We start from the raw sequence: 21,704 nt of genomic DNA, 5'->3' as shown, positions 1-21,704 counted from the left end.
GTTTCCAGACTTCATAATTAGGAAACCACATTTACCCCGTGAAGAAAATTTTAGTCTTCCATAGATCTGCAGCACAGAATTCAACTAACTCCTAACCAGTTAGTTTTTAATCCTGTTTTCTTTTTACTAATTAAACATGCCATTTAAAAATTAATGAATATGAGGAGTTAAATTTTTTAGTTGTCTTATACAACTGTTTAAAAATACTTTACATACAGAGAGGAACATATTAATATTATTTTCTTAAGAAACGATCCTTTTTCAAGCAATGTCATTTAATGAACTGTGTGTATTGTGTTTTAAATCATTGATGTAGGGATGAAGACATGCAAAGTTTGGCTAGTTTGATGAGTATGAAGCAGGCTGACATTGGCAATTTAGATGACTTTGAGGAAGATAATGAAGAAGATGATGAGAACCGAGTGAACCAAGAGGAAAAGGCAGCAAAAATTACAGGTTGGTTTTATTAGCATTAAGCTGAAAGTTTATCTTTTTTTGCAGAGTTGAAAACTCCAGTCTTGTTTCCCAGGAAAAAACAGTTCCACTAACAAGCTATTTTTTCTTCCTTAAACCTGTCTAATATAATATATCATTTAGCTCTCTGAAAACTTTCCATGCTGATGGTAATAACTTAGCAGATTTTATCAGTTTAAAGATCAAGAAAACATAAGACTTTATTGGAACTACTGCTTATAGTATAAAGTAGTCCAAATATGTTCATATTTCTTTTGTCAGTGTATGGATGAACCCTCTGTAAGTAAAAATCTGCCTTAAGGGTAAAATGAGGAGATGAATTGGCTACCTTCTCCTAGCTCATGTTCATTTATTCACATAAATTATATGGGCATTCTTTATTTTGAATTTGTATATATCTTATGTATCCTTATATCAAGAAGCTTCCATGCAAGTATTCCATATAACTGATTTGATCAAACTACTAAGATAGTAAATGGTTGGAACCTCTTTGTATTAATTGGTCAATAAATATTTATCAACAACCTAGCTATCACGCTCGAGGAGTTGATGTTGTACCTTTATTATTGGAGTGAAAATCAAGCACTATATACCTGCTCCTTTCAGCTAATAAATTGCTCTAAATTTCTAGATTGATATCCCGTGACTTCTATCATCTAGTCACCTCTTGGTGATTTTTCCACCTCTTGGAGATTGGCATCCATCTCCTCACTGTGCCTCAACTCTTGCTGTTATATGGGAGATTTTCATTGATCACATGGATGGCCATTTAATGCCTTAGTCAAAAATGTCCTTGACTTCCTCAACTCCAGTGACCTTCACTTCCACTCCACTTCTAGAAATATATTATAAGAAATTGATCAGACTTGTATGCGAAGATAGGTGTTTTGTTTTGCGCAAATTTTATAAATTATTTTCTAATTTTTGATTGCCATTTTGATTTCTTACTTAAACCAAGTATGCTTAGCAGAGTGTGTTTATCATGGGCTTTGTTTATTTATTTTTAGTTTAATTTCATTCAGATAAGATTCTGAAGCCTATCATACTTGAATTTTTAAAAAATATGATTGAGGTTTTTTCTTTGTCGTCTATATATATGATCTATTTTTATAAATTTTTGTAAATACTTTTTTACATGTATGTTTTATTTGTTGGAGTCAGCATATAGCTATTAGACTAAACTTTATATTATTTAGTTATTTATATTCTTATGCTTTTTGCATGGTTAGTCTATGAAAGAGAACTGCAATCCTAAATTATTTAATTTATAAAAATTTATTCTCTTATAGTTTCATTGTAGATTGTAATTTGATAATTTTGCCCCATTGATGCCTCATGCCTTGAAATTTTGCCTGATGTTGACATTTGTAACCCATGCTTTCTTTGTATTTTCTTGATGTGTTTATCACTTTATTTTTAATGTATCTGTGTTAAGTACTTCTCTTAAAAACATTATTTGGTTGATCTACTTTAGTCTTTGCACTTTAATAGTTATATTTCTTGATAACTGACATGCTTTATTTTGCTTACATTACTTTATTTATAGTTTTATTTGGGAATTTTCTTATTATTTTTTTCCACTTACCCCATACATTTTACCATTATCAAATGTTCTTTAAGCATTTTATAATAATTTGGAAGTTATAGATCCTGTTTTCATTTTAGAATAGTATCCTCTAAAATAAATAAGCCAGATGGATAAATGAATGAACTTATATTTCTCTGCTAACATTAAAAATAAAACAATGGTGTTGACTCACCTCATATAAGATGAGAGATTCAATATGTCTTTATTTGAACTTCTCCCTTCAACCCCTCCTGACTATTAGTTTTATTTCAATAACTTTTTAGGGTTTTTCTTCAATAATAAATGCTGACATTTGCATTATGTTTATAATGATGTCAGCAACAATTATACAATACTTTTAAAAATGCCATGTCCTTCCTTTCTTTGAGTTGTTTGTTTTACTTGGCAAGCTAGAGTACTTCAAGAAAGATATGTTGGTGTCCTCTCTCTACCACTACCAATGACCTTCTACTTATCCTTCAAGTTTTAATTCTTTTGCCACATACTCTGAGTAACCTTTCATCCCCACTCCTTCTTAAGCTTGACCATTCTTTATGCTACTATGGTACCATTTACAAATGCAGACATTTTCTTACAGCATGAGTTTTTGTAATTCCAATGGGATATAATGTGATCTTTTAATTATAGAATCCAGTTTGTCCTTTTTTAGATGGCTTTTGGTTAAAATGAAATCGCAATTAAGCACTATTCCTTAAGTAGGAGTAAAAGATACACATGTTTTCATAGCAGTTTTGAGCAATGTTGTGCTATTTTGATCAGAGCAGTGGGCAAAAAAGGTGATAATATGTCACCAGTTCTGCACTAGTATTGAAAGGGAAAGAAAAGACATTATTTTTTACCAAATACAGATTTAATGGAAGCATTCATTCATAATTAGGTTTTATAGCTAAACCCTTGTCTTACTCCGTTTGGGCTACTCTAACAAAATGCCATAGATAGGGTAGCTTACCAACAACAGAAATTTATTTTGCACAGTTCTGAGGGCTGAAAGCCTGAGATCAGGGTGTCAGCATGGTCAGGTGAGAACCCTCTTCTGGGGCACAGACTTCTCATTCTATTCCTCACATGGTGGAAAGGGGCAAGGGAGCTCTTTTCGGGCCTCTTTTATAAGGGCATTAATCTCATTTAATCTCACTAATCACATTCCAAAGGCCCCACCTCCTAATATCATCACATTGAAAATTAGGATTTCAACAAATGAATTTGAGCCGGGGGCGGGGGTGGGGGGTGGGGGCGACGGCACACAAATATTCATACCGTAGCAACTCTTATTGCTTAAACAGACATATATACCTTATTTTCTAAAATTCCGACTGAAGGAGTAGCTTTCTTTAGATAGCCTAAAATTCCCTGACCCTAATTGAAGAAACTTGTTTTAATTCAACTTGTGATGATTATAAATTTCTTTGGAATGCTGCTATTTTGTGTTATTATTTATTTATATATTTCTTTCCCCTATTTTATGAAATCCTTCAAATTAGGGACTATGTTCTAATCATTTTTCCATCCTTAGCTTCTAGCACATTGTCTGGAACATATTGAGAATTTAATATGTATTAACTGAAAGTCCATAGATGTGTGAATGGGGTTTCCCTCTCCTATTGTAGCTCATTGATCACTTGGCTTGTTACTCTTTCTCCATTCATTTTGACCTTTAATCATATACTACCTTATACAGGGAGGGTGGTCCCAATTTATGGAAGGAATGTGATCTGGAGGAGACACATAGTTCAAACATTAAATAATTCAAGACCAGTTTTCTAAAAGTGATGAATGTAAAATATGTGTGTTGAGGGTGCAGAGGTAGTGGGGACAGTGGGTGATTAAATGCATGATCTAAGTTGATAAATCCACAATCATTGTAACATTTTTGCTTTGATGTTACACTTTTTGCTCAGCATTTTCTGTTATATTTGCAGAGCACAGTCACTTAAATGAATATCAGAGCATGTTATGGCAGTTGTTTGGCTTCCTTAGTTGCATTTTTTAGCACATATAAATTCCATTCCAAAGTTAATAACTTTCAAGAATACCAGCACTATCACTCTAAAAATGTTTGGGTAAAGCAGTTTTAAGATAATAAAAAATATTAAAATTTAACAATAGTAATGTTAAAATAATAGCGTAAGAGTAAACAGAATGAATTTGTTTTATAAACATGGTACAAATAAAGTATGGGCTGTATTTTTATTTACCAACTAAAATGGCAGTAACTTAGACACAGCATACATTCACTCTTCCTGGCAGCTTTGAAATTGTTGACACAGTTTTTATAAAGGGAAGAATCATTATTTTAAATTTTGTCTATATTAATTATATCTTTATAAGTGCATAAACTGCAGTCATATTATATCAATAAAATTATATGGCTGTATTATTTCCCCAACAAGCTGCAAGCTTCTTAAAGAAACAGGCTGTTGTAATTATTTTGTGTATATCTTAGATTGACACCTAGAGGCTATTCATTTAGTCAGTGATTTCTCAAGGAATATTTCCGTAAATAAGTAGTAGTTGACAAAATATGTCTTCTGAAATTAGTCTTTGCTAGAAGGTAAAAGAAAATTCATGATATCTGTACTTGGACTGATCAAAAATCCCTACTCTGTTCTGTCTGAGACAGAATTCACTGCTAACTGGAAATGTATTTTGGGACTGGCTCTTAGGCGGGAACCTTTTACTGATGCTACATGTATGTAGATGCATTCTGCAGAGGTACAGCACCAGTGAATGGGCAGGGTAATTTTGAATTGCATTTGGAAAAATCACTGAAATGTAGTGGGAGTGGTAGACCTCGGAGTTGGACAAACAAAGTCTTTTAATGGAAAGTTTACTCCAGCTGGTATTACAAATTATATATGGTTTCAAAACAATCATGCCTCCATCTATATGGCAACCTCGCAATGCTTTAACCAGTATTTGGTAATAAGACCATCTTTGAGACTCATGTTGGATTTCTGAATACACACCAACAGTAAGGAGAAAGAAAGACTCCTGCATAAATGACAAAGTCCTATTGAATACAGCTCAGAAAATCAGGTTTAACTGAAGCAGTTTACAGCAAAGCATTGCTGTGGAAACCAGACATTATAAGACACCTGAAAGGCCCCTGGTATACTAATAATTGTTGCAAAGATCATCAAGGATTCTGCTTAAGCTTAACCAGACATTCAGACTCACTTGACCTGAATAGGCCAAACTTAGCATTAGATTCACTTAGAAGGATATTGGACAGAAAACAACAATATCACAGAACATTCCTTTTTCACTGGAGTCCTCACAGCAGCCCAGGCGCTTTTCTTTGACTTTTACCCCAAAATGACAACTTAGGTACAAGGAGACAAGATCCATATAGTTAGGAGCAGAGATTACCTTGGTTTAGAATCTTCATGCTGCACAAGAGCTGATATCTTTTGTAATAGTTTGATAGGTATAGTTTCCAGGGTACCTGTAAGGGACAAGCTCTGTTACAAAAGTCTCCACAATCAGAGAAGCTCCAGCTGTGGCCTTCCATCAGGTATATTGTCCATTCAGAGTCCAGATGCAATTTATAAATCAAGATTCATTTTTACCATAAGCAATGTTGCGTGATGTTTGTTAATCCTTTTCCTATAGTTGGTAAAGTTAATTTGGGAGGAGGCAGAGAGAGTGACATATTGGCTATCTTCAGGGAACATAATCTTACAGCACAGATGGTAGTAGAGGAGATAACAGTTCATATTTGAGGAGCTGGAGTTGATTATGATATGACTCAGCCCTCTGAGATTAAATGTCCTACTTGCTAGTGCTATGAATTGGGGAGAAATAGATCTCCCTCCTTTGATTAGAAGGTTCTTCAGAATAAACTTGGGACTCTGGTCAGAGAATACATTCATTAATTTGCTTCTGGTTTTTACCTGGGCATCTATCCTCCAGTACCTAAGGCACTCATGAACAAAATCATAGGATTGCTGTGCACTCTATAAAGTAAAAAAATTAAAATGGCCATCTATTTTGGAGGTATATGTAAAGGATGAGAATTTCTGGAATATCTGTATCTGTTATTTAGGTGTTAAGGTTGGGAAATAAGGTAGAAGCAGAGAGGTGGGGGCATGTCTGATCCCTTGAGCTAAAACATTTATAAGCCACCACAACTACCTCCTTTTTAAAGAGATGGAGATCCCAGGATGAGAAACTGGGGACAGCAAGAATATCTCTTCCCAGTGTTTAGAACTCAAATGTGTCAACTCAGAGACTAGTAGAAGTAGCAGAAGATGAACATTACAAATTCAGCCTACTTTCTTTGTTGCTCTTAAACCCTAATGCTGCTTTGTTTGTACTAATGACAATGGGACATTCTCTAGAAACTACCACAAGACTCTGGGATAATTCTGTGGATACTGAGAGCCCATCTGATGGGACCAGGATGGAAATGAGAGTTCTGAAGAAGTAGTTAGAAGCTCTCCAGTATTTGTTTAGGGGAGGAGTCAGGAGACAATTAATATTCTAAGTACCAATATGCATTCTCTGAGGGTTTGTCCTAGGAATGCAAGGTTGGTTTAACCAGATTAACAGAATAAAGGAGAAAAACCATATAATCATCTCAATAGATACAGAAAGGAGCATTTGGCAAAATTCAATACCAAGTTTCTCAGCAAAGTTTTAATATAAGGGAATTTCTTCATTTTGATAAAGAGCATTGATGGAAAGCTACAGCTAACATCATACTTAATGGCGAAACACTGAACACTTTCCTCCCAAGATTGGGAAGAAGGCAGGGTTATTTGTTCTCACACTTCTATTCAACATTGTACTGTAGATCCTAGCAAGGACACAGGATACAAAGTCAATGTAGAAAATTCTGGTTTATATATGAACAACAAACATTTGGAAAATTAGCATAACAATTTCATTTACAGTAGAGGCTAAAAATAACATAGACTACTTAGAAATAAACTTAACAAAAGATGTGGAAAAACCTCTACACTGAAAACTATAATATATTACTAAAGGTAATTGAAGAAGACATTAATAAATGGAGAGATTCTGTGTTTCACGGAGTAGAATACTCAGAATTTTTAAGATGTCAGTTCTCCACAAGTCAATTTATAAATTCAACTCAATGCCCTTCATAATCCTAGCAGACTTTTTTAAAAAGTAGAAATGGAAAAGCTGATTCTAAAATATACTTGGAAATGTGAAGGACCTGAATAAACAAAATAATATTGAAAAAGAACAAAATTGTTATACTCCTTGATATCCAGATTTACTATAAAGCTATAATAATCAAGATAGTATGTTATTGGCGTAGGACAGACAGATCAGTGGAACAAAACAGATTCCTGAAATAGACCCAAACTTATTTGATCAATTAATTTTCAACAAAGGTACAGCATAATTCAGTGAAGAAAGGAAAGTCTTTTCAACAAATGATGCTGAAACACCCAAATGTCTGTATGGAAAAAATGATCCTCTATTCCTACCTCTCAGCACACACAGACATCAATTCAAGGTAGGTTATAGACCTCAGGATAAAAGCTAAATCTATAAAGCTTCTGAAAAATAAGGAAGGACAATATATTCGTGACCTGAGGGTAGGTAGAGGGTTCTTATATTACACAAGACATAAAAAGTAATAACCATGAGAGAAAAATTTGATAAATTAGACTTCATCAAAATTAAAAACATAGGGGCCGGCCCCATGACTGAGTGGTTGTTTGTGTGCTCTGCTTTGGTGGCCCAGGGTTTCGTGGGTTCAAATCCTGGGCACCGACATGGCACTGTTCATCAAGCCATGCTGAGGCAGCATCCCACATGACACAACTAGAAGGACCCACAACTAAAAATACACAACTATGTACCAGGGGGCTTTTGGGAGAAAAAGGAAAAATAAAAATCTTAAAAAAAAAAAAAGAAAAAAATGAAAAACATAGCTCGTCAAAATACACCATTAAGAAAATGTCTGGGCAAGTCACAAACTAGAAGAAAATATTAACAAAGTATATATCTGACACAGGTCTTGTATCCAGAATAGATTTTTTAAATGTCCTACAACTCTAATAAAAAGACAGATAACCCATTTTTTAAAAAATGAGCAAGGATTTGAACATGTGGGTCACAAAGAAGGACATATCAGTGGCCAATAAGCACATGAAAATGTTCTCAGTTTCACTTGTCATCAGGAAAAAGCAAAGTAATATTACAATGAGATACAACTCCACACCTACTAGAATGGCAATTTTAAAGACTGGCAATACTAAATGTTGGCAAGGATGTGGACCAACTGGAACTCTCATTCATTATTGGTGGCATATATAATGGTACAGTCACTTAGGGAGTTTCTTATAACACTCAGCATATACTTATCCTCTGATCCAGCAGTCCATTCCTTGATATTTATCTGAAAGAAGTGAAAACATATGTCCGCAAAAAGATTTTTACCAAAATGTTTATAACATTTGTATTCACAATAAACCAAAACTGGAAACTGCTCAGGTATACATCAACAGGAGAATGGCTAAATCGTAGTATATTCATGAATGGGATACTGTTCAGCAAGAAAAATGAACTGTTGATATATTCAACAGCATGGATATATCTCAAAACCATTAAGATGAATAAAAGAAGACTTATATGAAAGAGTGTATACTGTATGATTCCATTTATATGATGTTCTGAAGAGGCAAAACTAATCCTATGTGAAACACATGAGAATAGTGATAGCCTGTGGATTTGGGGATTGGCTGAAAAGAGGCATGAGAGAACATGGGGTGATGCAGTGTTCTGCATCTTGCATCACGTGGTTGTCTACATTGGTCAAAATTCACTGAAGTGTACAATTTAAGATTTGTGACTTTCGTGTGTGCATAAGTAAAATACTCGAAGGTAACATGTAAAAATTATAGTAAATATGTTAGATTAGCAAGAAAAGGGATGGTTTTAACTTTGATTTATTGATCTACTGTGTGGTATCTCCAAAGATTGTTCTCCAATGAGCCATGCCTCCCAATATTCGTACCCTTTTGTAGTTTCCTCCCTCTCATCTGGGCTGTAATTCACTTTTAACCAGTAGAATGCAGTGGAAGTGACACTTTGTAACTTCTAAAGCTAAGATATAAAATGCATTGTAGCTTCTACCTGGGCCTCTTAAAAGGAGTGCTCTGAAGGAAGCCAGCTGCCATGTAAAAAGTCCAGCTACTCTGAGATTGCTGTGCTGAGAGGACCCATATGGACAGGCCACTTGGAGAGAGAGAGAGATGCCTGGCCAGCCCTCAGTTCCAGCCTTCTGAGCTGAAACACCAAATGCAAGTAAAGAAGCTATTTTGGAGCCAGCCCTGATGGCCTAGTGGTTAAAGTTTGGCACACTCTGCTTCAGTAGCCCAGGTTTGGTTCCTGGGCACAGAACCATACCATTCCTCTGTCAGTAGCCATGCTGTGGCTGTGACTCACATAGAAGAACTAGAAGGACTCATAACTAAAATAAACAGCTGTGTACTAGGGCTTTGGGGAGAAGAAGAAAAGAAAGAGAGAGAGGAAGATTGGCAACAGGTGTTATCTCAGAGTGAATCTTTCCCAGCCAAAAAAAACCAACTAAGCCATTTTGATGTCCACCTCAGTTCAAGCTTTCTGATGACTTTAGCCCCAGCCACCATCTAAATGCAGTGAACCACCCAGCTGAGTCCAGTCAACCTAGAGAACTGTGAGAGATAATTATTTGTTGTTTTAAGCTGCCAAATTTTGGGCGGTGGCTTAAAGTATAACATTTCTAGAGATAAATGAAACATTATAGTTAGATACATACATGCATAGATACGTAGACTAACATAGACACTGAAAAAAACATACTATTTCTATAATTTAAAAATAATGTTTGTTATATGTCTTTCTGCCTTTGTAAACATGATGCCAAGTATTATGACTTTCATTCAGTTCATTCACTCATTCATTTATAGCATACGTTAGGTACTAGGTAAGCTAAAAACTGCTAGGTGTTAAAAGATGAACATGACATAGATGGACAGCTATTTAATTCCATTTTTTTTGTATGTTAAGTATATAAGGGGAATGTCTAGGGTCATTAGGGTATAAATTCCCACTAGGCAGTTGGAAAATCAAGCCTAATACACACTACATATCTGAAAATTATCTGCATTTATATGTTAATTTAAGCCAAGAGAGTAGATGAATTCTTCCAGGAAGAGCAGATTTAGGGCGAAAAAAAGAATGGGACCTATCATGGGGTCTTAGAGAATAATAATGTTTAAGAGGCATGAGGAAGAATATTTATCATTAAAGGAGACCAAGACAGAGTTATCAAAGAGTAGGAGACCCAGGAGATACTAGTGTCTTGGAAGGGGCAGAAGGAACTTGAAGGAGGAAATGGTTAATTATGTTTATTCATACAGAAGTCAAAAATGGTAAGAGCTAAAAGGTATTTAGTGTATTTGCCAATTAGAATATACCCTGGTGACCTCAGTGAGAGCCATTTCAGTAAGGGGATGGATAAAGGTGGGGATAAAAGCAGATTTCAGTGAGATGAAGAATAAGTGGTAGTGAGAAATTCTAGACTACTATGTTTCTAGAATGTTTTCTTATAAAGATTAAGAGAGACTGGCCAAACTAGAATGAGCTAATGGTTGAGAGCCTTTTAAAATATTTGGGAGCAACTTAATCATATTAATATGCCATTAAGGCTTATTAGTTAATTAAGAAGGAGAAATTGAAGATCTAGGGAGACAGACTACTGGATGTTTACTTTTCTGGCTGAGGCAGCTCCTCCTTCCCCATTATGATCTACTGTGGCATTGAAAATCGCATTATTAAACCCGTTACTTGTATCCATAAATCAAATATTTACGGACTCAAGCCTGTGAGAAAAGTAACATCTTTTGGACCTTGATCTCTGCCAGGAAGTTGAAATGTTACTATCTTAGACTATCTTAGAATGAGATATAACTGTGCTGAGTCTTGTTATACTTTGGAGAGAAGAATGAGCATCCTGTAAGATTTGCAGGTATGTTCTAGCTCTAGGCAGTTTATTTTTTTTTCTTTTAACTCAACTACAGACTTTCTTAAAAGGAAAAAAACCACCTACTCTTCATCCCACTGCCCCAACCCCCCTTTTTTTGTTCAATGTGATAATCTCTGGTGGTCAATTTCTATCTTCTTTTACCTTCCTAACAGTAAAGGAGAGTCTCAAATTACTTGTCCCTTTGCTTCGATTGCCTGCCCCTAATTTAGTTTTCCTTCTTATTCTCACAATGTGAAGCAAGTCTAGATTGACACACTCTTACTGTGACTAAATGTACTACACTACAGATTTATTGCTCAATTTGAGTAGCACTGGGGTAGAAATTTGTGCTATTACGTAGCATTATTAGCATTTTCCAAATGTGTAAATTTGTGGTGAAACAAGATTTTCATAAGTAATAAAGTTTTATATAAATATATTGGGGCAGGGAATTTTTTTGATCAGGGTAGTATACTCCTGGGAAAGCTTCCCACTTAAAAAAAACTCCGGGAATAAATTTTTGTTGTAAATCTTCTTTTAAATTTTTAACTTTTTTTCTGATTATAAATGTAAAACACATTGACTGTAGGAAATTTGGAAGAAAAAGAAAAGTACTTTTTTCAAAGGAGAAATACTTAACAAAATTATGTATTTTAAGCTCCACACCCACATAGGCAACTGCCAATTGAATTATTTCCATGAGAAGTTTTACAGCAACCCATAGCTCGCTATGCCCAGACTGAAGAGGCCCCTGTGCACTGCTACCACTACCATCCACATGGTCACCCAGGACCGAAACCTGGCACTTATCCTAGGTTCCTTCCCCATGCCCCATATTAAATTAACCATCTCTTCTTAATTTCTTCTTTAATTAGCAAACACTTATGGAGTGCCTCCCCTCATGGAGAGATGATACTAAACTACTCATCTTTTGCTTCCTATCCTGTTTTTTTCAAACTGCCACCATCTTGCTCCTGAAATCATGTTTCTAAAATATACATTTATCTCTCAGTGGATTCCGACAGCACTCAGAACAAAGTTCGCGTTCTTTAGTTTGGTTACAGTAACCTTCAGGATAGCACATGTGCCAACCTCGTCTCATTCCATTCCTCATCCCTGACATCTTAAATCCCAGACATCTTGCAGTTCCTCTAGTGTGTCATGTTCTCATTTTCCTCCTTTTCCTCCTTGTGGAATGCCCTCCATTTTCTCTTTTATTTTAGTAATAATAATGATGTCCATTTGTCTCGTTTTAGCTTAAATTTGAAAAGTCCAAGAGGGCTTCTTGACCTCAGACTGAGCTATAAGCCTCACTTCCAGTTTCACAAAGTCTACAATGCGTATATCTCAATCATAACGTCTACCATATTTATCATACACTGTCTGTTGATTTACTTGTCTATCTGTCCCACAAAAATATAAAGCCATGAGGGCAAGTACTATCCTAGGCGTTTAATAGGTACTTGGTAAATGTTTATTTAAATAGGTAAATGATATTTCTTTGGAGATTGCTTCTTTTCATGGTTTGGATTAACATTTATTTGCATACCAAATAAAGGGAGCATTGTTCTAGATAATCAAAATTACCTTTTAACTTTGTTAATATGAGTGAAAGTTCTAAAAGAAGTTCTAGGAGTTAAGTAAGGATTCGTTTAAGCTATGGGTAGGTAGGAAACTCGGATAGGAAGGACAGCTTGTCATCAGTGAAAAGAATGGAAAGAAGAAATTATTTTGAGCTAATTAATGAGGAAATGGTCATCAGTGGTTTTAGATATCACCAAAACCATGATGACAGGGAGGAAATATTGTAAACATTCTGAAAAATTACAGTACAAATAATTTAGTCATGTATTAGAGTCATCTTGATAGTTTTTAAATAAATGCCCACATCGTATACCTAAAACTCGATGGAACAATATTAATGTTTTGAAGGTCAGGACCAAGTCTAATATTTCTTCAGTATTTCCTACAGTGTTCATTATATAAGATGTTTAAATAAATGGTTTCTACTTTCATTGCAATTACATTTAAGAATATAAAATAATTAAAATGTGTAACAAAAGCTACAAATCTTTGAGCATTATTTTAAAATGTTTTAACCTAATAATTGCATATCTGGGAATATAGTGCAAGTAAATGATACTAATATACATGAGAAAGTATGGATATTAGTAATAATATCTCAGAATATTTATGAGAATTAACTCTGATAACATATGGAAAGCTCTTCCCACTGCTTAATGTTATCTTCTGTTGTTAATTTTTTTTTTCATATTTCCAAAGTTAAAAATAAACCCTTTGAAAATTTTTAAAAGTACATAACTAGTAGTGACTGGAAAAAATCAGTTATGTGCTGGTAATCACTTAACACTGATCCTCCATCCATTTTGTTACATTTGCCTAAAAATTACAGTGGCATTGGCTAGTAGTAAGAGGTAAAGGATCTAACTTATGAATGAATTCTACCTACTGAAGAATTTGCTAGGTTAGTTTGAGTCAGACTGGGATTTAAAACTATTGGCAGAGGGGCTGGCCCCGTGGCTGAGTGGTTAAGTTCGTGCGTTCTGCTTTGGTGGCCCAGGGTTTTGCTGGTTCGGATCCTGGGCACAGACATGGCACCACTCATCAGGCCGTGATGAGATGGCGTCCCACATAGCACAACCAAAGGCACTCACAACTAGAGTATACAACTATCTACTAGGGAGGTTTTGGGGAGAAGAAAAAGGAAAAAAAAAAAAAACTATTGGCAGAATAAAACGAAAGAAGACACTTTATTAAGGCTGACTGTTCAGCTCTTATTCAAATTCAGATGAAGAGTTAAGTTGGTATTAATTGTGATTACTCCTTATTTTCTATGGTTTACTTTGACTATCTCAAGCAATTTTACTTATGCAAAATATATTTTCTCATTTGGACAAGGGAAATGAATACGTTTATCAACTTTTCATATGTATTTAGTTCAAACATCTATAAAATAACACGTATTTCTGACCGCCTAATATTCTAACAGTCAGTTATTGTCGTTTCAATATTAATTTCTGTCTTTATAGAAGAAAATTTCACAAGGACAGTACCTTGTCTGTTTTTTTCACCCTGGTGTCCCAAGCATAGTACTTGGCGCAAGGTGGTAAATAAATATTTGTTCAACAACGAATGAAAGGACAAAAGTAACCTTATTACAAGTGTGTATTCTATGATTTGGTTCAAATAAAATTTAGAATGTGTACTTAGATTTACAGTGTTAAAGAACAGCATTGTTAATGCCGAATTTACAACTATTTTCTATTTCTAACCATTTTGTTTCCCACTTATGATATGGATCTGTTTGGTTTGTCCTAATACCTAAGCTATTCCCAGGTTTTAACTTTGGAAACAGCAAGGATTAACTAGAATACTTTAGTAGGCTCTTATTATTTTTTTCCAAGCTAATTTTCACCCAATGAATCAGAATTTCACATATTCAGAGTTGTGCAAAATATATATGACTCATGTAAAAAATCCAATTTTGCACAAAATGAATTCTTATTTTAAGATTTTTCTATCTTTGCCTTTTTTGTTCCTGTTCTTATTGGCTAAATTATAAGATTTCCTAAAGCAAAACTACTCAAGAGTTGCCTGCAAAGAACTAATTGCTTAGAAAACAGGAGTAGAAAATAGTAGCTATTGCCTGCTTTTCTTATATTGTGCTGATTTTTAAAGTTCTAGAAGGTGAACAAGTGCTTATTATATTCATGATTCATGTAGATATGTTCTTAAAACTGTTAGTTTAAATTTAGAATATTATTTTAAAAATAGTACATATATTGTGTGATATCAGAGAACATTTTTAATTGAATTTTTAACATATACATTTAAAGCACTATTTTATGAATGCAAAATGTGGTTACTGAAAGCCATGTCAACCTTTTGGGTTATTATCTTTGTTTTCTGTTTATTAACATAGTTGTTATATTACTAATACATTTTCACAATAAAATGTTTTCTATTTTAAAATATGAGTAAGCATAACTTTCAGTTAAATTACGTCTGTTATAGTTCATGAAAATAATGTCCTCTGAATGTATTCTCTTGATTAACCAAACATCCCCTCTTTGTCTTTTTAAGTAACAGCATGCTTCTACAGCTCTTTAATTAAATGACCTTACCTTACATTTGTCTCGACTGGCTTCTGTTTACAGAAATTGTAAACCAATTGAATGCTCTGAGCAGCTTAGATGAAGATCAAGATGACTGCATAAAGCAAGCAAATATGCCTTCAGCTAAATCAGCCAGTTCCTCTGAAGGTCTAAGAGCTTTCTTCCTTTCTTTCTGCTTCTGATTGCCTGTATTTACTATGACCTGCTACCTCTTGACTTCTGTCTGTACTTAGCTGTCAGTTTTGTCTTTGTGCTTTTCCTTGAATGTTTTGTTTGGTAATTTGTAGTACACCAACAGGCACCAACATAGCAGAACTTAGCATCTTTAGCAAAACCTTGTATCAGGATCCTTGATAGGCAGTGATTTTAAAACATCTTATAATAATTGGTCATATAACATGACAGTCTTCAGGTAGCTCATGTATTGTAATTACATTGTTTTTAAAATATTTGCTTATATTAAACCCATTTGAATAACTCATATTTAGGAGTGAAGGGTTTTTTCCCTAAAAATCCATGTCACCGCTTTTTTATTGGAATATACTAGATTTAGATGAAAGTTTCTCTAGTTCTGTATCTGATTTAATTTTTGGATTAGTATACATTTGTTTGTTTGAAATACGCATTTGTTATTTGAAAATGTTGGTATGCTACAAAATACTTGAATGGCATTCTGCCATTGTTAAAATGCTTTATCTTATTATTTGCAGGTATTATTAGTGTGACTTTTTAAAATTTGAAATATTTCTTGAATGATCAGTAAGTATGTTTAACTATAACCATAGTGAACTTAACACATATGTTTATTTTCAGAGCTTATCAACAAGCTTAACTTTTTGGATGAAGCAGAAAAGGACTTGGCCACTGTGAATTTAAATCCATTTGGTGAAACTGATGTAGCAGAATTAAATCCATTTGGAGATCCTGACTCAGAAGGTAACAAGTTTTTTTCTGTGCTTTTAAAAGTCTTTATATAGTCAAGTTCTCTTGAACTGTGAAGGCAGGAAGAGATTGTTTTAAAAGACTCTAAGTAATTTTTGTTTATAACGATAATATTATTGTGTTCAATACCACTTGCAGTTGATCAGCAAGTCTGGGTGGCTTCCATTGAATTATTTTTAAAGAAAAAAAGAAAGCCGTACATAGATATTTACGTGGGGCTTATTTTTTAATTCTCTGTTAGTTTGGTCAAATAGATAGTAAAGCTCTAATGTTGGAGAAAACAGTATTTTACCTAGCTTGCATGCAGTAAAATCTCATTAGTTTGGCCTACCAAGTAAGGTCAGGTTGTGGGACATATGGATATTGAGGTGATGGGAGTGGCTTCTCCCTCTGTATAGCTCCTCCCTCTGTATGGCTCCTGTGTCCTCACCCTCAGAGAGAGTAATGAACCCCTCCACCTCCTACTCCATGTCTCTGGTGAGAATTGCAGTCAGTTGTGCATGTGAATAGCATGGAGCAGAAAGAAGATTGAGAATCACTGCCATCATATATAAAACATACTTGTAAGGAATAAAACCAGGGATTTTTTTTTTCTGAGTCATTTTTCTTATCAAGTATTTTGATTTCTTAAAGCCTAGATAAGAGCTATTGAAGAAGTGAGACCTCTCTTTAATTAAACTCTGCTCAAAGTAAAAGCAAAAATGATTGACTACTGTTTACATCTGTTAGACTGCTCTTATGAAATCTTCACGATCTTTAAAAAATTTTGCTACTGGCTGTCATGGTGAAAATGAGGTTTCAACTTCAGGATCCACTCTGTTAGAGCAATCTCATTTTGTAATCCATTTTCTCCTTCTCTTCCTTTACTTTCTCCTTTATTACCAGATTCTAAATTACTAAGTTTAAATTAGTGAGATTTTATTTTGTTTGTGAGCTATGTATATTAAGAACGTATGTTAAATCTCAACAGTTACAGTAAACCTTAGAAGTAATCTAGTTAAACTGCTCTTTGCATAGATTAGGGAACTGAGGCCTACAGGAGTTAAGTGACTTGAACAAGAACTTTTGATAAATGAAGTGGAGTTGGAGCCAAGATTCCTAATCAAGTGTCTCCTTTTAACCACACAGTGTTTCCTCAATTGCATACTACATACATCTGAGTATGTTGAGTTTAAAAAATATTACCAGAATATTTTGAGAAATCCATTTCATTTTCAATTTCATTTCAGTTTTCAAAATCAAAGAAGTAATTTCTGTAAATATATGTTGGTCTGCTTTCTGAGGTATAGAAAGGAGTAGCAGATTACACATGGTATTGTATTTCTCAATAGAAAGAGAGTTTAGCCAACCTGATTCAGAATCTCTGATCATGCCTGAAGAGCTAAGAAAAAAATGTAGCAACCAGTATTCTTTTTAAATATACATCTCTTTGAGTCTTTAGAATAAGTATTTTCTGTTAGAAGAATACTTATTTTCTAGAAATAATTTATTAATTTTTGTGGATTAAAAACTTGCATACTCAAGTAACAGAAGTATTTGGGGAAGAAAAAACTAGGTTGTGGTTATTTAGATGGTTCCTCTTTTTGCTTTTACAGCCTCAATTCTTCTCTTAGATTCATGACAGTCTGTGCTTCAGTGACCCTTTTAGAAGTTTATTAAATGTATTTGTTAGCTTTTATATGAAATAATCTTATTTTAAACCCTCCTTTGTTACGAGTTCTGTCATCTTCAAATCTTGCTGTATAGTTTGAATACTTTCTTGCTTTTGCTTTTGTAACTGGTGAATTTGCTTGGATCAATTTTTGCAATCCTTTTCCAGAAAGTAAAAATAAAAATCTGATTTCCATTGACCAGTTTTGTAAGTTTCTTAAGTATTTGAGACTTGATATTTGTTAATAAAAGATTGAGTAGGCAAAAACGTTGCAGTCTCTCTTCCCCTACAGAGAAAAGAAAATGCTTCATTTACATTATTGTAAAGATTCCAGTAGTGTTAGGTGTTACGAAAGATACGTAGTTACTGAGCCTCTTCTCTAACATAGACGGTATTTAAATTCATTTCAGTATTGATTTATTATGATTTTATGAATTCTTTCACACTTTATAATTGCTTCACCATGGTGTACAGAACTTCAATTCAGAGTTTTTTTCTTTTTCTATTTTTAATATAAAGACAAGATAAGTTTTCTGGTCTAATTTCTAAAGTATAAGTAAAAGTAGTTTGACTTTAAAATATAGAAGTCATAAATATATGTCAATCATAAGATTTTTATATTGATCAGATTAAATTGTGTGAAATGTCACTTATGAAACAGTTATTTTTCTTGAGAATTTCAATAATCAGTTTTTTGCTTTCTTCTCAGAGAATATTTTGTCAGAGTTGCATGGCACAATTAAAATTACTTTTAAACTATACTCTCATTGTTGGCTTTCTGACACTTTTCTCCATTTTGGGAAAATATTTATTTTTATCAGCAAAATCCATGATCAAATTTTGGACAGTTTTATTATAAATTCTAGTTTTGTTTTAAAATATTAATAAACATAAAAAGAAGAAAAAGGCTAGTACTAAGAATTTCGTGAGTATTGTTGGAGGACATGATACTATTGTGCTTTTTGTCAGGGTTTTATTTTTTTAAGAGTAGCTTTGCTTTCAAATTGAAATGAAATAATAAAATTTAGAAGAATTTGGTGTAACCTGTCTATCAGCTTATCAGAATGATTTTAATGTAGTGCTTTCGACTTGAGAATTCTTATATTTCTTTGCATTATTAAATAGAGTATTGATTGGGTCCAAATTATGTTGAGAAAAATCAAACATTGTTAAAAGCTCTAAAGATTTAAGATCTTTTAGTGTACAGACAGCTGGTCTTTGAAGACTTTGTGAAAACAAATTCAGTGATGTGTGGGTGTATTTTTTTCTTCTTATTTTGTGGGTGTATTTTTGATACAGTCTGGAATGAATTTTCAGATCCCTAAGTGGTCTCTGCTTATATAACTGCCAAAGACCATTTCAAAATTTAGTCCATTCTGCATTATTTTAAAAACAGAAATTTATTATGTATCAGTTTTGGATGGCAAGTTAGTATAGTGAAATAAAATAAGCAATAATAGAATACTGTACCTCTAAGAAGGTTAAAATCTCCAAGATTAACATACCATAATGCTAATATTGTTAGAGACTCCAAGGGCATTCCAAAGATACCATTTGTGGCAGCATCATTCCTGAAAAAGTAGATAAAAGTCTTACATATCACATCTTCTGAATTAACCCTTCTAAAACAGATTATTGCTTTGCATTCTTTCAGCCCCATAGAGTTTATTAATTTAAGATTATTTTTGAAAACACTAAAAATATAGGAAAGTATTAGATAACATTAATTTGATTTCATTCATCTTTTGCTGTTGTTTTATAGAACCAATTACTGAAACAACTATACCTAAAAAACCGGAAGAATCTTTTTATAATAACAGCTATCATCCCTTTAAAGAGGTACAGACGCCACAGTATTTGAACCCATTCGATGAGCCAGAAACCTTTGTAACTATAAAGGATTCTCCTCCCCAGTCTACAAAAAGAAAAAATATAAGACCTGTGGACATGAGCAAGTACCTCTATGCTGATAGTTCTAAAACGGAAGAAGAAGAGTTGGATGAGTAAGTATATTACGATTTGCCATCATCATAGATCAATCTCTATATTAACTGAAGGTATCCTTCTGTAATATAACCTTTAGATGGGTAAAAAGAGGTCTGTCCCTATGATAATATACAGTTTACAAGTTTGTATCTATCTCGTCCCCCATCTGAATTTTTATAATCTTGACCCTTATTCTCCACCCTCTTCCATATGGGTGTGTGTGTACCCTAAACTAACAAATGAGGAAAGTGTGTTCTTGGAATCTCTAGTTAGAATTCCAATTGTGTCTTCCCACAAGAACCATGTTATAGTTGATTACTGTAGGCATTAAACTTCAATTATGTTGTGGGTCTGTTACGGGAACCAAGTAATCACTTATGATATTGATTTGATGAGAGGATTTGTTCATATGCCAAACAACAAGATCATAATTTATAAGTTGGGAATTATATCATTTGAGTTGTTATTCTTATCCAGATAAGAGGTTTATTGAGCACAAGCTCAATATAAATAGTATGATGAGGGCTGCCATTTTATTCAAATCTAGATTGGGGATAGGAGCAGGGCGTATTCATGTTGTATTCTGGAGTTGTACAATCCACAACCTGTGTGGCTGCAGATAGTAGCCCTCAGTGTGTTTAAAAAGCAGCAACAGGGTCAGCCCCAGTGGCCTAGTGATTAAGTTCAGCATACTGCATTTCGGTGGCCCGAGTTCCCAGGTACAGACCTACACCACTGTGTTAGTGACCATGCTGTGCTGGTGGCCTACAGACTAAAAGATAGAAGAAGATTGGCACAGATGTTAGCTAAGGGCAAATATTCCCCAGCAAAACAAACAAAAAAAGAAAAGGAGCAACAAAACTCCCACTTCAAGCTGTGATGGAGTAACACAGACTGGATATAGCTTTTTGTTTTAAACAACAAAAAAACTGAATAAAATATATAAAACAATGGTTTTCAGACATTTGACACAAATAGCACAGGACAGTGATCCTTGAGAGAACAGAGACAAAGAAGGTGAGCTCTACAGTTGTTCAAATTTTATTTGTGGGAGAGACTTTTGAACTGCAGTTCAGGGAGAGAAAACCCAGACACCCTAGTAATCTCCTTGAATTGAGGAGACGGTTTGGACTTGAGGGGTACTGAGGTGGGTAGAATTTGTGGACCAAGTACCAGAGAGGAGAGAGAACTACTCATAGCGAGAGTTTCAGAAATCTGTAGAAGTTCCTCTTGAGTCTTTAGCTGAATATTGATCAGAGCATGCATATGAGGAAATTACTGAAGACAAAGAATCAGAACAGTCCCTGGAGTTCACCCAGAACCAAGAAGAGTTTGTGTTTCCACCAGCTAGTGAGGAAAGACTTCCTAACATATGGGACATCAACCTGAGTCCTCAGAAGGGTATTGTCTCATTAGTAGGGCCAGATTAGCCTTAGATTAAAGGCTGTTCTGGGCCTGCCTAATGAAGCTTAGAAGCAAGGATCAAAAGAATCTAAATGATTCCGGGTTACTTAATTGCACCCCACACAAAGCCCAAAAATATTAGAATACCAAAAACTCCAGCACCCAAAACATAAAATTCACAATGTCTGACAGCCAATCAAATTTATCAGGCATGTAAAGAAGCAGGAAAATCTTGACCCATAATGAGGAGGAAACTCAGTCGTTACATATAGGTGCAGAAATGGCACAGATGATAGAATTAATAGACAAGTGTAGTAAAACAACTGTTATACTTCAGATATTCAAGAAGGTGGAAGAAAGCATGAGCATGGAAGACATAAAAAATAAACCCAAATTCAAATTGTAGAGATGAAAAATACAAAGTCTGGGATGAAAAATACACTCAATGAGATTAACCCCATGTTAGATACTGCAGAAGGAAATATTAGTGAACTTAAAGACATAGCAATAGAAAGTCTCCAGATTGAAACATGAGAG

At 34.2% G+C, this 21,704-nt stretch overlaps 1 protein-coding gene across 29 annotated transcripts in view; it reads left to right on the top strand.

Moving 5' to 3' along the window:
- The window catches only part of EHBP1 (EH domain binding protein 1), a 483,620-nt gene that overhangs the window by 280,346 nt on the left and 181,570 nt on the right, over window positions 1-21,704 (top strand). For 18 of the 29 annotated variants that reach the window (XM_070512734.1, XM_070512736.1, XM_070512738.1 and 15 more), the window contains 3 exons: window positions 317-456; window positions 15,998-16,120; window positions 19,540-19,780. In XM_070512734.1, the coding sequence (XP_070368835.1) occupies window positions 317-456; window positions 15,998-16,120; window positions 19,540-19,780 (504 nt within the window). Of the gene's footprint in view, window positions 1-316; window positions 457-15,226; window positions 15,332-15,997; window positions 16,121-19,539; window positions 19,781-21,704 lie in introns of all 29 variants that reach the window. The other 11 variants (XM_070512730.1, XM_014836807.3, XM_070512740.1 and 8 more) reach the window with 1 other exon arrangement.

This window comes from Equus asinus, chromosome 6, assembly GCF_041296235.1.
Source record: "Equus asinus isolate D_3611 breed Donkey chromosome 6, EquAss-T2T_v2, whole genome shotgun sequence".
NCBI lineage: Eukaryota > Metazoa > Chordata > Mammalia > Perissodactyla > Equidae > Equus > Equus asinus.
This window is presented reverse-complemented; position numbering and strand designations above follow the sequence as displayed.